At 42.9% G+C, this 22,368-nt stretch overlaps 1 protein-coding gene and 1 pseudogene across 1 annotated transcript; both read left to right on the top strand.

The window, feature by feature from the left end:
• Window positions 1–3,315: 3,315 nt before the first annotated feature.
• Window positions 3,316–4,106, top strand: LOC119921249 (annotated as a pseudogene).
• A 4,527-nt stretch (window positions 4,107–8,633) lies between these two features.
• On the top strand, window positions 8,634–11,054 carry LOC119921362 (olfactory receptor 1020-like). The gene is made up of 2 exons (XM_038741626.1): window positions 8,634–8,664; window positions 10,072–11,054. Exons 1-2 carry the CDS (start codon window positions 8,634–8,636, stop codon window positions 11,052–11,054), a joined length of 1,014 nt encoding a protein of 337 aa, XP_038597554.1.
• Window positions 11,055–22,368: the final 11,314 nt, after the last annotated feature.

Raw genomic sequence — 22,368 nt, 5'->3', positions numbered from 1 at the left:
GGAGGAGAGAGCGGGAAAGGAACAGGTCATGGATGAACGGGCGCTTACCTACAATGGAGCGGGGGTTCCATAGGCCATATTTGGCAGCAGCTGTGGAGGGAGGGGAAGGAGTGGGTAGGGTGAGCAGGGTGGGGAGGGTTTGGATGGGAATGATTTGGGGGGGGGCCTGGGCGGGGAGGGGGGCATAAGGGGTGGCGATGAGAAAGGAGAACTCGGATGTGACGGGGCGGGGAGGAGGGGAGGGAAGGGGTTGGAAGCGAGAGGTTTGTTGGGGAACTGCACGGGGGAGAGGGATGAGGTTTGGTGCTGGTACAGAGGAATTCTAGGGAGGTGGCGGGGTGGGGTGTTGGGGGGGAGCAAAGAAAGCGATAGAGTTGGGTGGGAGAAGGGAAGGGGAAGGTAAGGACAGGGAAGGACAGTTGGGAGCAGGGGAATTGATAGGTCATGGTGAGATCAGCGAGGTAAATGACAGCACAGAGAGCAGTTAACAATTTGCATGCAATAGCAACAATAAAATAAACGGGTTGTGTCCAGAGCAGAAGGTTGAATCGTCCATGGGTCAGTCAAATCAAAAAGCCTAATAGCAAGGAGAGTCCAGGGCTCTTGGATGAATTGTCTCTGAGGCTGTGGAAGAGGAAGTACTGCGGATGGAAGTTCTGGAGAAGGGCAAAGCTGTTATGGGTTACATGGGAGTAACTTCTCCAACTCCCTTCAAAGCCCTACTGAGAGCTCACCTTCTCCATGAGGCCTTCCCAGACTGAGCCCCCTCCTTCCTCTCCCCTTCCTCCCCCTCCCCATTCCCCCGCCTTACCTCCTTCCCCTCCCCACAGCACCTGTATATATGTATATATGTTTGTACGTATTTATTAGTCCATTCATTTATTTTATTTGTACATATTTATTCTATTTATTTTATTAATATGTTTTGTTTTGTTGTCTGTCTCCCCCTTCTAGACTGCGAGCCCGTTGTTGGGTAGGGACTGTCTGTATATGTCACCAACTTGTACTTCCCAAGCGCTTAGTACAGTGCTCTGCACACAGTAAGTACTCAATAAATACAATTGAATGAATGAATGAATGGGAGAGGAAACACCTAGGGAGAGGAGTAAACAACCAAATAACATGAGAGGGCTGAGTAGATGCGAATGCTGGTAATTGCTAATAGTAACACTGTGAGAACAAGGGCCATGTTACCTGGGGAGGGGGGTGGGAAGAATCAGTCACATCCCGTCCTATCATAGGAAGGAGTGGAGGTTATGGTGGGTGTAAAATGTCAGGAGATGCCACGATTAGATTAAAGGGTTTCAAATTAAGGTTTTCTTGTATTATAATATTTTCTTTCACTGTTATAACGATCAGCATCTGACCAAGAAGGCCTGTTTATCCATGAATGTGAAACGGTATGGCTTGTCAAGACTTTAAAATTAATATTAAAAGGATGCCATGGGTCACAGAGTCAAATGTTGTCACTATCTACAGGGAGAAGTCAAAGTATTAGGTGACCTACCGTATTTATTGGGATAGAATCCTGTGAGAAAGGTGTTTAACTTCCAAAATAGTCAGAATGACAGCACCCCAGTGGGATGATTCAGCCTCCTCATCTGTAAAATGGGGATTCGACGCCTGTTCTCCCTCATACTTGGACTCTAAACCCTGGTTTGGGCAGAGGTTGCATCTGATGTAAATACCTTTTTTTTTACCCCAACAGTTATTGCAGTGCTTGGCACCTAATCAGAGCTTAACAAATACTATTATTATTATTGTATTATTATTATTATTATTATTATTGATTTTGAAGTGAAAGAAGGGAATAATGAGGGAAAAGCTAAAGCAAAACCAAATTCCAGATACAATGGTCCATATACTCAAGTGCCTCTCGTCTTATACATTCTTTTGGCAAACAAACAAGGGAATTCTGATCAACAAGTTTCTGAAGATATGTATTACCAGCACATAGTCTTCCCCAAGACTATGACACAATGGAAGCAGCCAGGCCCCGGGTTCAGTGGCAGGAGTACAAAGGGCAAATGGCTTCTCTTCTTAACATTTAAAGGTCTCCACCCCAGAATTTCTGGGATGGCAGGACTTTTACTTTCTGGAAAATGTAGTTTCCTAAGGGGAGAGGTTCCCAGTTTATTTTCCTGTTTCCCCTCAGTCCATTAATTCCACCTCCATCATTTTAACAGCCAGCCTTGCTAATAATAGGTATTGTCTTTTATTTTATCCTCAGCACCAGGAAAAATAAACCTCCAGCATAATGTCCCTGATTGGCCACAGTTTCTCAATCACGGGCTTAGAGGGACACATTACCTCTTTCTAGACCAGTAGGGGATCATGTAGAACTCTTCCCACCTCATCATGGTTATATTTAGGGAGCAATTCTGTCCTTATTCAAACAGTGATTATTTTCCTTTTGGAGCATTGAAAGTCGATTTAGGGTTAGGGCTAACTCTAATATCGAATCCTAAAGACAGAGCTCAATTTTCCTATAGACTTTGAAGAGCAGGTTCGGTCTGGCCTGGACATAGGCAAAGAGTTTTTGTCCATAAGAGAGTAAGGAGATGGTGTCCAAATTCAGCTCCCTGACCGAGGCTTTCAGCATCTCAGAAGTGAAGCCTATTACTTCATTTAGTTGTAGTATTAACTGAGAACTTCTTATGTGCACAGCACTGTACTACGGAGGATGGGAGAGTAAAAAAGAAGAATTAGAAGACATTATAACACTGTTTAAATATTTCTTTCCCCCATACATTAAGCCTCACTTGAGGATAGTACTACTAGTTGTATAAGTAGTTGTGGTAGTGGTAGTGGTAGTAGTACTAATGAGAGTAGTAATAGTATTTATTAAGTTTAAATCACTGTACTAAGCTCTGGTAAAGAGATCACAGCTGGGAATTAGGTACAGAGAACAGTGGGAGAAGAGCACTTCCTTAAAAATAAGCATAAAAGGGGAGATAAATCCACTCATTCTAAATTTTTATTTTGACCTTAAATATTCCATAGGTCGTGAATCCTTGGTGTGCAACTGGATTAAGAACCTATTATATCAAGACTGCTGTTCTCACCCACACTCATTGTTCTTGCCATCTCTGTAGATACTGAAGACAGCATTGATGGCAGAAGGAAATCTCACCATGTGCAATGAGTTTATCCTTTCAGACTGACCACACTGACTGTGTGCAGTGCTCTGCACACAGTAAGTGCTCAATGAGTACGATTGATTGATTGATTGATTGACCAACCGAGTGGATCTGCAGGTGGCCCTCTCTGTTTTTTCTCATGGCCTATATTATCACTGTGGAAGGCAACCTAGGGATGACGATTCTGATCAAAATTGAGCCCCAACTTCACACCTCTATGTAATTTTTCCTCAGCAATTTATCTTTTGTTGATTTATGTTACCCATCATGTGTCACTCCCAGGAAGCTAATGACCTTTTTGTCAGAACACAGAACATCGGGTGTGTGTCATTTCTTTGGGGCATTTGAAACCACTGAGATATTCCTTCTGGCTGTGATGGCACATTGATAGATACGTGACCATCTGCCACCAACTGCTCTCTCTAAACAGTCATTGTATCTCCCAGAGTCTGTGTTGTCCTGGCATCAATTACTTACTTTTGTGACTTTGCGAATTCACTTATTCATATGTATTTTACATTCAGATTGTCATTCCGCCAGTCCAATGTGATCAATCATTTCCTCTGTGAAATTCCACTACTGTTACAACTCTCTTGTTCAGATACAAGCATCAATTTCCTAGTGATGTTTATCTTTGTTAGCTTTAATATCTTGAGCACACTCTGAACTATCCTGATCTCTTTTATTTACATTCTTGTTGCCATCCTGAGGACCCACTCTAAAGAGGGGAAACGGAAAGCCTTCTCCATTTGTACTTCCCAACTGACTGCTGTTTTCATTTTCTATGAGACCCTGATTATCACGTATCTTCAACCCCATTCAAACTCTTCCCTGAATAAGAATTGATTTTCAGTGTTTTGTACTGTGTTTATCCCCATGCTGAATCCTCTGATCTACAGCTTGAGAAACAAAGAAGTGAAGAAAGTATTGGAGACAATGATGCTTTCTCTGTTTCTTGATGATTAAAAGAGGTACTCAGAGTAAATCCCTTTTCCTCCTAGAATGTTTCATAAATATTGACTCTTCTCCTTTTAATCCAGAGATAAATCTATGTTTTGGGAATGATATCTTATTCCTCCAAAATGCATGATGCATGTTAAGACTGTATGATCAGTTTCTTCCTCCCTCTATACCTCCCTTATGCGCTCTCTCTCTCTCTCTCTGTCTCTCTCTCTCTCTCTCTCTCTCTGTCTCTCTCTCTCTTTCTCTCTCTCTCTGTCAGGGGCTATGCCTCCATTCTTGAGGGAAAAGAAGAAAAATCACTATTGTCCTAGTCTGCATATAACATACCCAATGTGATTTTAAATTTCTGAGTGTCCCTAATTAAACCTATTTAATTAACCGGTTATCAATAGGGGGATATGCTACTAGTTCTTGGTAATATAGTTCTACTCAGAATATCACTTAAAAAGTGAAAGATTGAGGCAACATAGAACATTTTTTCTCTCTCTTAATAGCACCTACTTTTATCTACCCCCTGATGTATCTAGAAGGATGTTTTGTTGATGCCATGTGGTGAAATATTATTTACTTGTCCTTTGGGTTCAAAGATGGAATTTGTATATCCATACACCAGCCTGGATTGGCTACCACTGGCATCTCCCTATAGTCCAGTATCACAGTGACTCCTTTATTCTTCTCAGAAAAGTTGAAATTCAATTAATATGTCTTCAATACTGAAGCATCAACTACATTACAGGAACTTGCCTTTTGTAATCTTGGATGGCTATATGTTATGAATTAGAACTGCCTGATAAGAATAGCGATGTATACATGATTTTGTTGAAACTGCTTGAGGAGCTGGATATGTTCTCTTTGGGAATCCCGGGTTTCCCCTCCCCTTGGTTTCATGAGCAGATTCAGACCTGGATGTTCACAGTTTCTAAGTATCGTCTATTGCTTTACAGTGTAATCCCCTTGTGGGCTGGAAATATGTCACTTCCTTATTTTGGATTTTCCAAGGATTTAGAAAATTGTTCAGCACCCAGTGGACTCAATAAATGCTATAACCACTACTAAAAGGAATAATATTGATTATTGTCTTTGTTCCTTTACAGAGAAGCATAAGAATGTCTGTGTTTTGGGTTCAGGTTTCTTTCACTTCTCATCTGCAGGCGCTTTTTTGCACACAGTATGTTCGCAATCAGTACCATTTATTGATTAACTGGGGTTTGGATGAAGAACAATGTCTTTCTCAGGAAGAATGGTTCATGGATTTTCTCAGGGCAAGACCTTTCCCATTTACTTCTGTATGTTCCCAAGAACCTAGAAAACAGAGTAGCTTCTCAATGAATACTACAGATGACACCAGACCACCAACCAGTAAATCAAATGTACACTGATGATATTCTGTAGAGAAAGATTGAGAAATGTTTTCCTCAAGAAAGAGTTTAGAATCAAAAATGCACTTCATTGTGTTAAATATGACTGCTATCAATTTCCTCTATCAGTCCCTTAATTCTGAGTAATTATTTTCCCAGTGCCTCAAAAATCATGAATTTAACAAAACTATCTAATTGCATGTCTCAAAATGAGCATTCATTCAGTCAGTCAATCAGTAGAATTTACTGAGCACTTACTGTGTGCAGAGAAATGTACTAAGTGCTTGGGAAAATACAGTACATCAGAGTTGGTGGACATGTTCTTTGCCAACAAAGAGCTTACAACCTAGAGGGAGAGAGAGTCAATAATATAAATAAATAAATTACAGATATTTACATTAGTGACATGGGGATGAAGGTGGGGTGAATAACGGTTACAAATCACTTGGAGTGGCCTCAGAGAAGGGAGGAAATGAGGGCTTAGTTTGGAAAGGCCTCTGGGATGAGATGTGATTTTAATAAGGCTATGAGGGTGGGGAGAGTAATGATCTATCAATTATGAAGGGGAAGGGAATTCCAGGCCAGAGGCAGAACGTGGGTGAAGTGTTGGTGGTGAGATAGATGAGAACGAGGTATAATAAGTAACAATGGGACTAAAGGAGCAAAGTGAGCATGCAGAGTTGTAACAGAAAATCGGTGAGGTAAGATAGGAGGGGACAAGGTGATTGATTCATTCTATCGTATTTATTGAGCACTTACTGTGTGCAGAGCCCTGTATTAAGAGCTTGGAAAGTACAATTCGGCAACAGATACAGTTCTACTTTAAAGCTAACGGTAAGGAGTAAGATCATTCGGGTTGTCAGGGTGCTCATTCTAAATCATAAGGTAGAAAAGTAGTTGAAGGTAAGGTGGGTGAATGGAAAGTTGAGTCACTCATCTCTGTCCTCAAAATGCTGGTGCACTGTGGCATCATTCCAGACAAGTGATGGGATAAGCTAAATAGGTGCATAAATTCTAAGGGTGGTTGAGAGTTCTTCTGGGCTTATATGGTGAGGAAGTGTTTAAGTGGAAAGCAGTGAAGCCTAGTGGAAAAAACCCAGGCCAAGGTCAGAGGACCTGGATTCTAATCCAGACTGCCACTTGTCTACTGTATTACCTTGGACAATAAACTCAATGGTACTTGTGCTGCTCGTGGAGTGCTTACTATGTGTCAAGCACTGTTCTAAGCACAAGGATAGATACGAGTTAATCAGGTTGGACACGGTCTATATTCAACAAGGGCCTTCACAGTCTAAGTAGGAGGGAGAACAGGTATTGAATGCCCTCTAGACTGTCAGCTTCTTGTGAGCAGAGAATGTGTCTACCACCTATGTTGTATTGAACTCTCCCAATAACCTGCTATGTTTCTGCACACAGTTAGCCAGCAAGCCGTCAATAAATACAAGTTGAAGGATTGATTTTACAGACGAGGTAACTGAGACACAGATAAGTCAAGTGACTCGCTCAAAGTCACATACCAGGCACATGGCGGAACCAAGATAAAGAACCCAGTTCCTCTGACTTCCAGGCCCATGATCTTTCCATTAGGCCATGCTGTTCTTCTTTGTGCCTCAGTAACCTCCTCTGTAACATGGGTATTGATCCTCCTCTTTCCAATTTAAACTATGAGCCTCATGTGGGATAGGAACTGCAATGCTTGACATAGAGTAAAAATTTAGCAAATACCATTAAAAAAGAGATAATGGAATATTCCAGTTTTGCTGTTAATTAGTACCCTAGCAAACACATCCACATGTTTATTGCTCAGTAAAATGAAGCCTTAGTCAACTACAGAAGTTCCCTAAGTATTTGAAATGCAGGGAGAGTCGTGAAGAAACCAAACTGAAAATTAACTGAAGTTCAATAAAAATTGCAATTGTCAAAGGGAAAGGTTTAAGAGGAGCAGCAATTACCATTCTTTCCCAAAGGGAGTGCTTATTTCTTCTTTGTACATGGGCAATTGGGGAATTAGGAGGAGAATTTGAATCCCAAGGAACCTCATAGTAACTATAAACACAACCACAAAAGGGAAGTTGGAATTATTGATAATCAGAGAGTAAATGATATAAATGTTTGCTCCGTCATTTGAAAGAACTAGGCAATTTGATTTTGTCATAAGGCTTTACAGAATTTAATAAAGAATATGAATTTTAGACCATCATGGAGAGACCCAGAACCCAGGAATGGTATGTTTCTTGTGAGTAGGGAATGTGTCTGTTATATTAGTGTATTGTACTCTCCCAAGAGTTAAGTAGAGTGCTTTGCACACAGCGAACTCTTAATAAATGATGACTGATTGACTAACTATAGGATGTTGTCCCTGAACCATTTAGGATCAGTACTGATAAAACATAAATAATTGAGATAAAACAATCAAAAAATAAACCATAGCTTTTGCAGAGACTTTTCTTAAGGGTTATTCAGGGAAAACAATTATAATTAATACATTAGATACAATGGTAGTAGAAGGGATTTCTAAGAGGGCTGAGACAGTAGATTAAGATTTGGGGAAAAGGAAAGATTCAAGCAGAGAAAGGGTGAGGGACACAGACAGCATGGCAGGCAGAAGGGAAATATACAGAGACCATAAAAAGGAAGAGAAAATAGAGAGCAAAGGCTCTCTCTACTTTCATAACTACACACAAACTTTCAACTCCCTTTCTAGCTCTACACACACACACACACACACACACACACACACACACACACACACACACACACACACACACACATCCAGAAGAATCTTCCAGAATGCCTTCTCCTTGGGCAGCCTGCAGGATACAGGTATGGCAGAGGTCAGCTGAGAATGTCCCACATCTGTCTGTCACAATGCTTCCTGCCATGGGTTCGTGATGTTTCTGTTAATGCTCCTGAAGTGAAGCTTCCTCCAGCTGGGGGAACAGAAAGTATGGTGACTCCCAGGATCCACGAAACTCTGGAGAATAGCAGAGAATCTCTGTCCTCCTCTGAGATAGTGAAATTCGAGCCTGGGGCTTGAACAAAGACAACATGGGAAGCACGGAGGCCAAGTGAGTAAAGCACAGAACTGTTCTCTTTAAAAGATAGCTGATGAAAATTGTAGATAAGTAGAAAATCGATCTGCTGATCTCTATCCTCAAAATAATGGCCCACAATGGCATCTTTCCAAGCAAGCGATGGGGCAAGTAAGAAAAGCACATCAATTTTATGGGAGGTTGAGAGTACTTCAGAGCTTACATGGTGAGGATGTGCTGAAGTGGGAAGCAGCATGGCCTAATGGAAAGAGCCTGGACCTGGAAGTCAGAAGATTGGGGTTCTAATCCTGACTCTGCCATGTCTCTGCTGTGTGACCTTGGGCCTCTCTGTCTCATTTCCTCAACTTCGATTGGGGATTCAATAGCTGTTATCTGTCTTCCTTTGACTGTGAAATTAATGTGGGACAAGAACTGTGTCTGACCTTATTAACTTGTATCTACCTTAGTGCCTAGAGCAGTAATTAGCATATAGTAAGAACTCAACAAATACCATTTTAAAAAAATGGAGGGATAGCCTAGCCCCAAGAATGGAGGTAGAGAAGATGGAAGGGGCAGGGAGGGTGGGGTTATGTGACTGCTCTGACTCCAGCAAACCCCCAGGAATGAACCTCTAACCAGATTCTAGACACTCCGATTTCCTTTCTGCAGGAAGCCTAAGCAGGATGGAGACTGGCACCACTTAGAGGTTGCTCTAAACACTGGCCTAGGAGCAGAGGGACAGGTGCCAGAATTCTCTTCACCCCTCAGGCACCCAGATAAAATGGAAATTTAGAAAACAGCATTCCCAACCACTCCACCCCCAAGCTGAGTCAGGATTTGGGGAAGTAGAAGCTTAGGGTGAAAAGGCTAAATGCAGCTCAGAAATCAATTATGCTATTTATGGAGCTCTTACTGTGTGCAGAGCACTGTAGAAAGCATTTGGGGAAGTACAGTACAGTAGAGTTGGTAACCTGGTCCCTGTCCTCTTGGAGTTTGCAGTCTAGTAGATTGCCCACGGCACACAGTGTCACATGTGTTGCAGTGCCCACAAGGGCTGAGTGACCACCCTACAAACCAGCTTTGGCCCAAAGGAACTAGACCCCTGGTGTCACTCTACACACTCAGGAAAGGCAACATTTCTTTTTGATTTTAGTGTTTTTCTCTTCCTTAAGAAAATTTCTCTCTAAGATTCAGAGCAAAAACTGTCCATTAGCAGTGTGCTTCCTCATGCTCTAAATCAACCCTAAACCCATCTTTTAGTGTGGGATTATGGGAGTCACAGGGTTTATGTTTCCTCATCTGATATTGATGGAGAAAACCTTCAGTGCCTGTAGGTTTAATACTGCGTTAACCTAGAGATATTTCCAAGAAAGCAGTCAAATAGAGGGCATCTTTTACCCAGTTGGTAACATCAATTTTTGAGGGCCTGAGAGAGACTCAGTGAGTGAAGGCTAGATCTTTCTCCAGAAAGGTAAAAAGGAATCTGCTCCTTGTCTACACCAGTTATTCACTTCAGTGATTTTCAGGGGGCAAATTATCAGATAACCTCACACTTTCTGCTTTCATTTCTTTGACCAGAGTCTGTCACAACCCAGAAGAGGAAAGACACATATTTTGGAGTTCTGGCTGCAGCAAACACCACAGTGACTGAATTTATTCTTGTGGGTCTGATTGACAACCCAGATATGAAGGTCATTGGCTTCCTGACATTCTTCATGATTTATTTGATCACCTTGATTGGAAATCTTGGGTTGGTCACAGTTATTAAGGCTGACGCTCAACTGCACACCCCCATGTACTATTTTATCAGTCATTTGGCTTTCTTAGATGTCTGTTATTCCTCCGCCATTCTTCCCAAGATCTTAGACAACATCTTAGAACAGAATGCGACCATTTCCTTTAACGAATGTGCTGCCCAAATGTATTTTTTAATCATTCCAGCCAGCAGCGAGTGCTATCTCCTGGCTGCAATGGCCTACGATCGTTATGCGGCGATCTGTAAACCCCTGCTTTATTCATTCATTACATCACAGAGAGTCTGTTACCTCTTAGTGGCCGGCTCCTATTTGGTTGGCTTTATAAATGCCACCACGCAGACCTATCTCACCTTCAGATTATCCTTCTGTGGCTCCAGTGTCATCAATCATTTTGTCTGTGATATTCCCCCACTGTTATCTCTGTCTTGTTCGGCTACCTATGTCAATGAGTTTGTGCTATTTGTCTTTGCCATCTTTCTTGGAGTATTCACCTCCTCAGAAATCTTGCTCCCTTATATATGCATATTAGGTACCATCCTGAGAATCCAATCTGCAAAGGGGAGGCAGAAAGCTTTCTCCACCTGTGCCACCCACCTGTGTTCGGTGGTACTTTTCTATGGGACATCAACATTTCTTTACATGCGATCAGCATCTGATTACTCTCTAGGGCGGGATAAAGTGATTTCGGTGTTTTATACAGTGGTGATCCCCGTGTTGAACCCCATGATCTACAGCCTGAGGAACCAGGAGGTCAAGAGGGCTCTGAAAAGAATCACTAGTATAAAAAAGGCTTATTCATTCTAAATTTAAATACAGCAAAATAATAGTATTGGAAATGGAGTGATTGCTTTCTAGTCAGTCAACCATAGTTTTTGATCACTTATTGTGTGCAGAGCACTGTACAAACACTTAGGAGAGTATATTATAACAATATAACAGGCACATTCCCTGTCCATAAGGAGTTCACAGTCTAGAGTGGGAGAAATATATTAATATAAATGACTAAATTACAGATATGTACATCAGAGGTGTGGGACTGGAAGGGGAGGATGAAAAAAGGAGCAAGTCAGGGCGATTCAGAAGGGAGTTGAAGAAAAGGAAAAGGGAGATTAATCAGGGCTTGGTCTACTTAGTTAATCTCTAAAATGAGGATGTTTACAAGTGTTAACTAAATTCTGAAATTTAATATAAAAATGAAATTGAAAAATCCAAATATTTCCTATGCATTTGTATGAACAGATGTGCCTCATAATTTGCTGTTCTGACATTCAAGAATAGCTGAAAAGAATGATACATACTTTGTTAACTGTCCTATATCAGGTCTGTTTTAACAATAATAATAATAATAATGGTATTTGTTAAGTGCTTACTATGTGCCAAGCACTGTTCTATGTGCTGGGGGAGATATAATGTTATCAGGTTGTCCCAGATGGGGCTCACAGTCTTAATCCACATTTTTACAGATGAGGTAACTGAGGCACAAAGAAGTTAAATGACTCACCCAAAGTCGCACAGCAGACAAGGACCCAGGATTAGAACCCCAGATTCCAAGACAGCACTCTTTCCACTGAGCCATGCTGCAAGCCTGCCTCTTAATATCTTAATCTTTGTGAAGACTTTGCTCAAAGAAGGGCAACCCCTACCCCTCTTACTGATGGACCACTTCTACATTCCAACATTCAACTACTATTTTCCATTGGTAAAGATTGTGCTTCACGAGCTCTTTACAAAGTTCATTCTGCCCTTGTGGCTGCCCTCTCAGTTCACCAAACCACAATTATTCAACTATTTGTCAAAGACTTCCTACCCAAGGTAGCTGTGTTGCTGTGACCACCACTGTTCTGTTGTGCAGACTGAGTTTCAGTTTCCCATTGTTGGTAATCTCTTCCTGCCATTTGATAGTTAGTGTGGTTCATAGATCTTACTGATTTTAGGAGCTGGATGCAGATCATGAAAATAAGTAGCAGCGTTGCCTAGTGGGTAGAGCACCAGCCTGGGAGTCAGAAGCACTTGGTTTCTAATACTGGCTCTGTCACATGTCTGCTGTGTGACCTTAGGCAAGTCACTTTACTACTCTGGGCCTCAGTTATCTCATCTGTAAAATGGGAATTAAGACTGTAAACCCTATATGGGACAGAGATGGTTTCCAACCAGATTAACCCCACTGTTTAGTACAGTGTCTGGCACATAGTAAGTGATTAAGAAATATGATTTTTAAAAAAGTACAAACATCCAAGTCCTGTTCAAGGTTAGATGCCACAACAACCCCCTCATGGACTCAAACTATGTTTGGCATCAGTTAACCTGTCATCTCATATTATTAATCTGCCAAAAGTCTTTCTGGATGTCTGGATTCTGTGTTCTACTGAACTCTGTTGCACAGTTTAATCTCTTCACTACGGTCTACTTCATCACTGCACATTACCCCATGGCAGTGACTTGCTTTCCTGTTTCCAGGGCCTCCAGTATTCTTTACCTTACTGTGATAGTCTTGGCAGTTCTCTGATTATACCTCCCTGCTCAGCTCAGAACCTCCTTGGCTCTTTGCATTATCAGCATCAACAACATTTCGTGAGCCTCTACTGTGTGCAATGTTCAGTATTAGATGCTTGAGAAATCAATCGATGGTATTTACCGAGCACTTACTATATACAGGACACTGTCCTAAGCATTTGGGAGGGATAAATGCCACAGAATTAGCAGACATGTTCCCTGCCCACAACAAGAAAATACAGATGTAAAAAAGGTGATTCCTTTTCTTGAGGAGCTACACTATCCTCCCTATCTTAGTTTTTGATCAGGGGCACAGAGGAAAATATTGTGTTTGATTCCAAGGTCAGGGAGTGGAGAAGACGAGTGAATTTAGTTGGGGAGGAAAGAAGGGAAAATCTAGGATAGATGCACGAGGGTGGAAGTTGTAAAATAATAACTCTGTTGTTCTATCCTAAGTGCAGAGTACCCACAGAAAGCAATCAATCAATCAATCGTATTTATTGAGCGCTTACTGTGTGCAGAGCACTGTACTAAGCGATGCTATCGATTAATAAGGAACAACCAATTCAGAGGTAGGAAAGGACTTGGAAAGAGAAATGAGAAAGTATTTGAGAACCTGAGAGACATGACTAAGATGTCCTGCAACTCAGCCCTGGATCTTTCAAAATCAGTGACAGGCTCCATTGAACAGAAGCTTTGTCTTCCAGCTAATCCTGTGCCTGTGTTTTCTGGGAACTTTTGTATTGTACTCTTCCAAGCGCTTAGTACAGTGCTCTGTAGAGAGTCAGCACTCAATAAATATCACTGATGTTCATCAAAGATGATGTCTCTTAGAAAAGAGACCTCACAGAGACCTCCACTCTCTCCTCCCCATCCATACCTTTCTGAGCACCTCACACCCCATCTCGCCTCCCTTCCCTCTCTACCCAATCTTGATGATGAGATTACTGCTCTCAACTCTACCCTCTCTACTCAGCTCAACTCACTCACTCCCCTTTCCCTTTGCCGCTCTCAGACAACTAACCCACAGCCCTGGATTACTGTCACTGTCCGCCTCCTTCGCTCTTACGCTGGAGCTGCTGAACGCTGTTGGTGAAAGTCTAAACACCAAGCCAACCTCGTTCACTTCGTTTATCCTTTCCTGCCTTAACTCTGCCCTCTCCTCTGCCAGACAAAACTATTTCTCCTCCCTTATTGACACTCATGCCTATCATCCCTGTCAGCTCTTCCATACGTTTAACTCCCTTCTCAGGGCCCCTGTTCCTCCCCCTCCTCCTTCCCTCACCCCCAACGATCTGGCCTCCTAATTCATTAGTAAAATTAACTCCATCAGGTCTGTGCTCCCCAAAGTCACTCCTCCCCCTTCTCCAATCTCCCGGCTCTCAACCCTCTCTGCTACTCTCCGATCCTTCCCAGCAGTATCCTCAGATGAGATCTCCTCCCTCCTCTCAAGTATTACTCCGGCCACCTGTGCTTCTGACCACATTCCCTCTCATCTCATGAAATCTCTCACCCTGTTCCTCCTCCCCTCCTTAACTTCCATTTTCAAAGGCTCACTCTCCACTGGTTCCTTCCTCTCTGCCTTCAAATGTGCTCACGTCTCTCCCATCCTTAAAAAATCCTTTCTTGACCCCACCTCCCCTTCTAGTTATCTCCCTATGTCCCCCCTACCATTCCTTTCCAAACTCCTTGAACGAGTCGTCTACACCCGCTGCCTCGAATTCCTCAACGCCAACTCTCTCCTCGACCCCTTCCAATCTGGTTTCCATTCCCTACTTTCCACTGAAATTGCCCTCTCCAAGGTGACCAATGACCTCCTGCTTGCCAGATCCAACGGCTCCTACTCTATCCTAATCCTCCTCGACCTCTCAGCTGCCTTCGACACTGTGGACTACCCCCTTCTCCTCAACACGCTATCCAACCTTGGCTTCACAGACTCTGTCCTTTCCTGGTTCTCCTCTTATCTCTCCGGCCGTTCATTCTCAGTCTCCTTTGCGTGCTCCTCTGCCCCCTCCCATCCCCTTACATTAGGGTTTCCTCGAGGATCAGTTCTTGATCCCCTTCAGTTCTCTATCTACACTCACTCCCTTGATGACCTCATTCACTCCCACGGCTTCAAATATCATCTCTACGCTGATGACACCCTAATCTACATCTCTGCCCCTGCTCTCTCTCCCTCCCTTCAGGCTCGTGTCTCCTCCTGCCTTCAGCACATCTCCATCTGGATGTCTACTGGCCATCTAAAACTCAATATGTCTTAGACCGAACTCCTTATCTTCCCTCCCAAACCCTGCCCTCTCCCTGACTTTCCCATCACTGTAGACAGCACTACCATCCTTCCCATCTCACAATCAGTCAATCAATCAATCGTATTTATTGAGCACTCATTGTGTGCAGAGCACTGTACTAAGCGCTTGGGAAGTATAAGTTGGCAACATATAGAGACAGTCCCAACCCAACAGTGGGCTCACAGTCTAGAAGGTTACAATCCTGCAACCTTGGTATCATCCTCGACTCTGCTCTCTCATTCACCCCTCACATCCAATCCGTCACCAAAACCTGCCGGTCTCACCTCCACAACATCGCCAAGATCCGCCCTTTCCTCTCCATCCAAACCACTACCCTGCTGGTTCAATCTCTCATCCTATCCCGACTGGATTACTGCATCAGCCTTCTCTCTGATCTCCCATCCTCCTGTCTCTCCCCACTTCAATCTATACTTCACGCTGATGCCCAGATCATCTTTGTGCAGAAACGCTCTGGGCAGGTTACTCCCCTCCTCAAAAATTTCCAGTGGCTACCAATCAACCTACACAACAGGCAAAAACTCCTCACTCTCGGCTTCAAGCCTGTCCATCACCTCGCCCCTCCTACCTCACCTCCCTTCTTTCCTTCTACAGCCCAGCCTGCACCCTCTGCTCCTCTGCCGCTAACCTACTCACTGTGCCTCTTTTCGCCTGTTCCACCGTCGAACCCTGGCCCACGTCCTCTCCCTGGCCTGGAATGCCCTCCTTCCTCACAACCGCCAAGCTAGCTCTCTTCCTCCCTTCAAAGCCCTACTGAGTGCTCACTTCCTCCAGGAGGCCTTCCCAGGCTGAGCCCCCTTTTTCCTCTCCTCCTTCCCATTGCCCCCGCCCTACCTTCTTCCCCACCCAACAGCACTTGTATCTATGTTTGTACAGATTTATTACTCTATTTATTTTTACTTGTACATATTTACTATTCTATTTATTTTATTTTGTTAATGATGTGCTTCTAGCTTTTCTTCTATTTATTCTAATGACTTGACACCTGTTCACATGTTTTGGTTTGTTGTCTGTCTCCCCCTTCTAGACTGTGAGCCCGTTGCTGGGTAGGGACCATCCCTCTATGTTGCCAACTTGCACTTCCCAAGCTCTTAGTACAGTGTTCTGCATACAGTAAGCGCTCAGTAAATACGATTGAATGAATGAATGAATGAACAGTGCTAGGCACACAGTAAGCCCTTAACAAATATCAAAATTATCATTATTATTGTCTCTACCTCAGCTCTTAATACAGAATTTAGAACATAGTAAGCACTTAACGTGACATTATTATTATTTTAAAATCTGTGGGTGTGGAATTTAAATGAACAAATGATGTCTTCACAAAGTATGAAGAAAAAGAACTAAGGAAGTTCCATCCCTTGAACTACATACTGATTAGATGAAGAAAAAATTTAACATATGGGACAATTCCGGCCCATAAAAAATATTCTGCCAAGGTAGAGTAAAATCTTATATTCTGCCCTTCAGAATTCAAACTAGCTGTCTAAAATTGACTTGACAGATCGAGTAATGGGGAGAACATTTGCCTCAAAAAGGTGTTGCATTTTTCACTTTGAGAAGCTGCTCTTACAAAGCTGAAAATACCATAGTCAACACAGCAGAGCACACTGAATCCTGAGAAAAGTAGTGGAAACTGTGGGGAGTTGGTTTCATAGTGTATTGTCCATGACTCACCACTAGTGCTTCTCTAGTCCTAATTCTCCAGAACTTTGTCTAGGTGAGTCAAATGGCTTCCTAAATTCCACAGGGAGAATAATGGGCTACATAGCTGAGCCACTGAAGAAATCAATCTGCTCCCTCTGGAAATGTAAGCTCCTTGGGGGCAGGGATCTTATCTACCATTTCTATTGTTGGTACAATCCCAAGTGTTTAGTTCAGTGCACTGCATACAGTAAGCAGTAAATAAGTACCACTGAATGATTTTGTAATTTGTCTTTGTACAATGAGTGGGTGAGCTATGCTCTTTGTACGTTAGGGAGTCTAGTGATGATACCTTACATATTAAATATGCTAACTTGTGAAATAAAACAAATTACTGCAGAACCCAAGAACAATGTTAGCCAAACAAGCATCGAAAAATAAAGATACCATGATTTTTCGGGGGTTCACAGTTCAACACAGAGATCTTCCCTCGTCCTCAGAAATCTGATGTCAACCTGAGAAGAATATCCAGGAGAGAGAGTTCCACAGCCTCATCTTTGCCTGATGGGCTCGATCCTGTTTTTTTTTTTTTAAAGTTTGCAGGCTACACCTTTTCTAAATTCCAGTTTATTCTTAAGCTCAGAGTGTTTCAAGAGAATAAATGCTCTCTTTCTCGAAGGTCAAAACAAAAGCACATTTTAAAATAGCCAACTAAGAAAGATTTCCCTATTCCTTCTCCCCTGTCTCCTTGGTGCTAGAAGAAGTGGGAGAACTTGTGATGGAAAAAATAATGAAAAAGCTAATACCAATTTTGTGTAGGCTTTTAAAGTATCTGTGTCTCCTTGTCCATTTGAGTTTCAGGTTTTTACCTCAGCTGAAGATCCACATGCCTTTCACTACAAATCGTGTCAACATTAATTCCAAAAGAGGATGAAAGTTTTCACTTTAAAAAAAAAAATGAATGAATAAAGAGGAATGGCCAATAAGGTGATTTATGGAGACATGAGGCGATAGGCATACTGGAAAGTGAGTAAGGGGGTGGGGTTTTTTTTCCTCATTCTGAAGCATGAAATTTATTTAAAGAGTTGTCAGGGGCAAAGATGTCAGCGAGGATGTGAATGAAGTCCACTCTTCCCTCAGAAGCTAGGAGGCAGCCCTTCCCACTCTAACTCTGAGGCACAGCCTCTTTCCCATAAGCCACATTGCAGAACCTGCAAATGCTATCAGGAAAAGTATGAGAAACAGTGTTTAGGATGTTCCAGTGTAATGGCTCTTATCATATGAAGCAGAGAAATAGAAATGTAAATCAGCATTATAGCATATGATAACCTACAGAGAATGTACTGTAACCAAGAAGATTTCAAAAAAGTAAAAAAAAAAAAACAATGTCACAATGAGACTTCCACAAATTAAAACTGGATAGGTGACAAAGATTTCAGAAAAGTGAAATGAAAACAAGGGCCATAGGGAAGAACAAGATTCACCCAGCTGCTATATTTCTCTGATGCTTCCTGGGCATTGATAAAAGACATTAGCAGTAAGAGCATGATATTCTCTCTATTACCTTCCTCATGGCATCTTTCATTTCCTTGTTCCTCACACTATAGATCAGGGGATTCAGCCTGGGGATCACAAAAGTGTAAAGTACGGATTATCTTTTATCTCTCTCCAGGGAGTAGCTGGACATTGGCAGTAAGTACATATAGCAGGTGGTGCCATAGATTATGGAGACCACCATGATGTGCGAAGCACAAGTGAAGGCTTTGTGTATGCCTTCAGAAGAGTGTATCTTCAGGATGGTGAACAGGATGTAAGCATAGGAAACCACAATGATCGCTGTCGTACTGAGTCCATTCAAACTAACGAACACAAAAAGGATTTTCTGATTGACACGTGTTGGAACAGGAGATAGATAAGTGTGGTGGGCCATTACAGAAACAGTGATTAATTGTCTGATGCCCAGAGAAGGATAAACTAAAGGTGAAAACCGTGTGGATCACAGAATTCAGGAATCCATACATATAAGACCCAACTACAAGGAAGACAGATATCCTGTGGGACATCATGACAGAATAATGCAGCGGGTGACAGATGGTGATCGTAGGCCATGGCAGCCAGCAAAAAGCACTCTGTAGTCCCGAGAGCAGCAAAGAAGCATATCTGAGTGACACAGCCAGCATAGGAAATGGTTTTCCTCTCCACCAAGAAGTTGATCGGTATCCTGGGAGCAATGACACAGGAAAAGCAGGCGTCCAAGAAAGCTAAGTTGCTGAAGAAAAAGTACATGGAGGTATGAAGCTGAGCATCAATCGTGATTAATAGTATAATTCCCAGATTCCCCAGTAGAGTGATCATGTATATCATAAGAAAGACCACAAAAACTATGATCCTCAAATCTGGATCATTACTCAACCCCAAGAAAATGAACTCAGCAATGGCACTGTAATGTCCCTCATCCACCCTGGGTTTTTCCTGGTATCTATATGGGGAAAATGGTCAATATTAGCAATCGAATCCATATAAAATAGGTAATAGGATTATCATATTTTGGACACATATTCAGGAGAACTAATTCTCTGGAGAAGGCACTAATGCTAGGAAAAGTCCAGGGAAAACGTGGAAGAGGCAGACCTTCAGCTAGATGGATAGAGACCATTACAAAAAAATAAGGAAAGAACCATTAGAAAGGTTGCGGATTATGGCAGAAGATAGGACGTTCTGGAGAAAGTATATCCATAGAGTCGCTATGAATTGGAAATGACTCAACAGCACTTGATAATAATAATAAACATAGATAATACAATTTAACTATATTCCCCCTTATCATGCTCTGTTGATTCTAGATGAATTTTTTAACTGATATTTTGACATAAGCTTAGCCCCCGCCGATCTTTACTTCTAATCTCTGGGGAATCCATACCCAGAGAATGCAACTCCAACAACTTATGGTAGCCACATTTATTACAATGCCGTGACTGAAAGAGAGAATGAACTTGTCTTGTCTTACGCTGTTAAGTCGTCTCCGACCCATAGCAATGCCATGGACACTTCTTTTCCAGAGCATCCTGTTTCCATCTGCAGTCGTTCTGGTAGTGTATCCATAGAGCTTTCTTGGTAAAAACATGGAAGTGGTTTACCAATGCATCCTTCTATGCAGTTAACCTGAGTCGTCGCCCTCGACACTTTCCCATGCCGCTGCTCCCCAACACAGGTGAGTTTTGGCTTGTTGCAGATTGCCTTCCACTCGTTAGCCACTGCCCAAGCTAGGAATTGAATGGATATGCCTCTGTTCGACTCTCCCTCCCATAGCTGAGAGGAAAGAGTACTGCAAACTCTCCACGTTTGACCCTGAGAGGGGGAGAATCAACTAGGAGTAGTTGATTGGGTGTAACTTTTCCCTATCTAGGGAGTGCACTGAAGATGTCAAACCGTCCTAAGAGAACTGTCATTTTGATGCAATGTGGCCAAGTGGAAGGAACACAAACCTAGGATTCAGAGGATGTGGGTTCTTATCCGGGCTCTGCCACTGAACAATAATAATAATAATAATAATGATAATAATAATAACAATAAACAATAAACAATAACAATAATAATAACAAACAGTCGTATTTGTTAAGTAATTTGTGCCAAGCCCTGTACCAAACACTGGGGTAGATCAAAGGTAATCAGGACAGACCCAAATCCCTGTGCCACAGGCAATCCCTCAGCCGCTTTGCGACCTTGGGCAAATCACTTAACTACTTAAATTATCTGTGCCTCAGTTTCCTCATCTTTAAAATGGGGATTCAATACTTGTTCTCCCTCCCACTAAGACTGTAATTTCCATGTGAGACAAGGACTGTGTCCGACCTGATTATCTGGTATCTGTCCCAATGCTTAGTACAGTGCTTGACATACAGTAAGCACATAATAAATACCACAGTAATAGTAAAAATAATAATTTGCTTTGTCCTCCTGTCAACCAATCTCTTCATCCAATTCAACCCAAATCATACCCCCTTTTGGGGTTGGGGATCTGGTGCTGGCCCAACTCTAGTAGAGTCTGACATTAGGAAGCATGATAGAGCACAGGCCTGGGAGACAGAAGGTCATGGGTTCAAATGCCGGCTCCACCACTTGTCTGCTGGGTGGCCTTGTCAAGTCACTTCACTTTTCTGTGCCTCAGTTACCTCATCTGTAAAATGGGGATTGAGACTATGAACCCTGCGTGATACAGGGACTGGGTCCAACCCGATTTGCTTGTATCCACTCTAATGCTTAGTACATGCCCGGCCCATAGTAAGTGCTTAAAAAATACCATAGTTATTCTATACCTTTCCTCTGTGAAAGCTGCTGAAGTTGGGCTTATGTGGTCTTACTTCAGTTTGTGACCTCTAATACGGTGATTTGGGGAAAGGTGTGGTGGGATGATCTCTTTTGACTAAACAGAGCTGGACAGGAAGATTTGACATATGTTATAAAAATCAAAGGCCTAGAAAAACATAGATAATTATAGGCTGAGGGAAACTAGCTTTACATTCATTTGAGCACACAAAACACAATTACTGCTCACTCTCCACTGGTTCCTTCCCCTCTGTCTTCAAACACGCCCACGTCTCCCCCATCCTAAAAAAACCTTCTCTTGACCCCACCTCCCCATCTAGTTATCGTCCTATCTCCCTCCTACCATTCCTTTCCAAACTCCTTGAACGAGTCGTCTAAACGCGCTGCCTCGAATTCCTCAATGCCAACTCTCTCCTCGGCCCCCTCCAAACTGGCTTCCGTTCCCTACATTCCACGGAATCTGCCCTCTCAAAGGTCAACAATGACCTCCTGCTTGCCAAATCCAACGGCTCCTACTCTATCATAATCCTCCTCGACCTCTCAGCTGCCTTCGACACTGTGGACCACCCTCTTCTCCTCAACATGCTATCCAACTGTGACTTCACAGGCTTTGTCCTCTCCTGGTTCTCCTCTTATCTCTCTGGCCGTTCATTCTCAGTCTCTTTCGCGGGCTCCTCCTCCCCCTCCCATCCCCTTACTGTGGGGGTACCTCAATGGTCAGTTCTTGGTCCCCTTCTGTTCTCTATCTACACTCTCTCCCTTGGTGAACTCATTCGCTCCCATGGCTTCAACTATCATCTCTACGCTGATGACACCCAAATCTACATCTCTGCCCCTGCTCTCTTTCCCTCCCTTCAGGCTCGAGTCTCCTCCTGCCTTCAAGATATCTCCATCTGGATATCTACCCGCCATCTAAAACTCAATATGTCCAAGACCAAGCTCCTTATATTCCCTCCCAAACCCTGCCCTCTCCCTGACTTTCCCATCACTGTAGATGGCACTACCATCCTTCCAGGCTCACAGTCCCACAACCTTGGTGTCATCCTCGACTCTGCTCTCTCGTTCACCCCTCACATCCAATCCGTCACCAAAACCTGCCGGTCTCACCTCCGCAACATCGCCAAGATCTGCCCTTTCCTCTCTATCCAAATCGCTACCCTGCTGGTTCAATCTCTCATCCTATCCCGACTGGAGTACTGCATCAGCCTTCTCTCTGATCTCCCATCCTCCTGTCTCTCCCCACTTCAGTCTATACTTCACGTTGCTGTCCGGATCATCTCTGTGCAGAAACACTCTGGGCACGTTACTCCCCACCTCAAAAATTTCCAGTGGCTACCAATCAACCTACG

The sequence above is a fragment of the Tachyglossus aculeatus genome (assembly GCF_015852505.1).
Source record: "Tachyglossus aculeatus isolate mTacAcu1 chromosome 12 unlocalized genomic scaffold, mTacAcu1.pri SUPER_6_unloc_2, whole genome shotgun sequence".
Lineage (NCBI taxonomy): Eukaryota > Metazoa > Chordata > Mammalia > Monotremata > Tachyglossidae > Tachyglossus > Tachyglossus aculeatus.
Note: the sequence above shows the minus strand (reverse complement) of the source record. Positions and strands in the feature narration are given on the sequence as shown.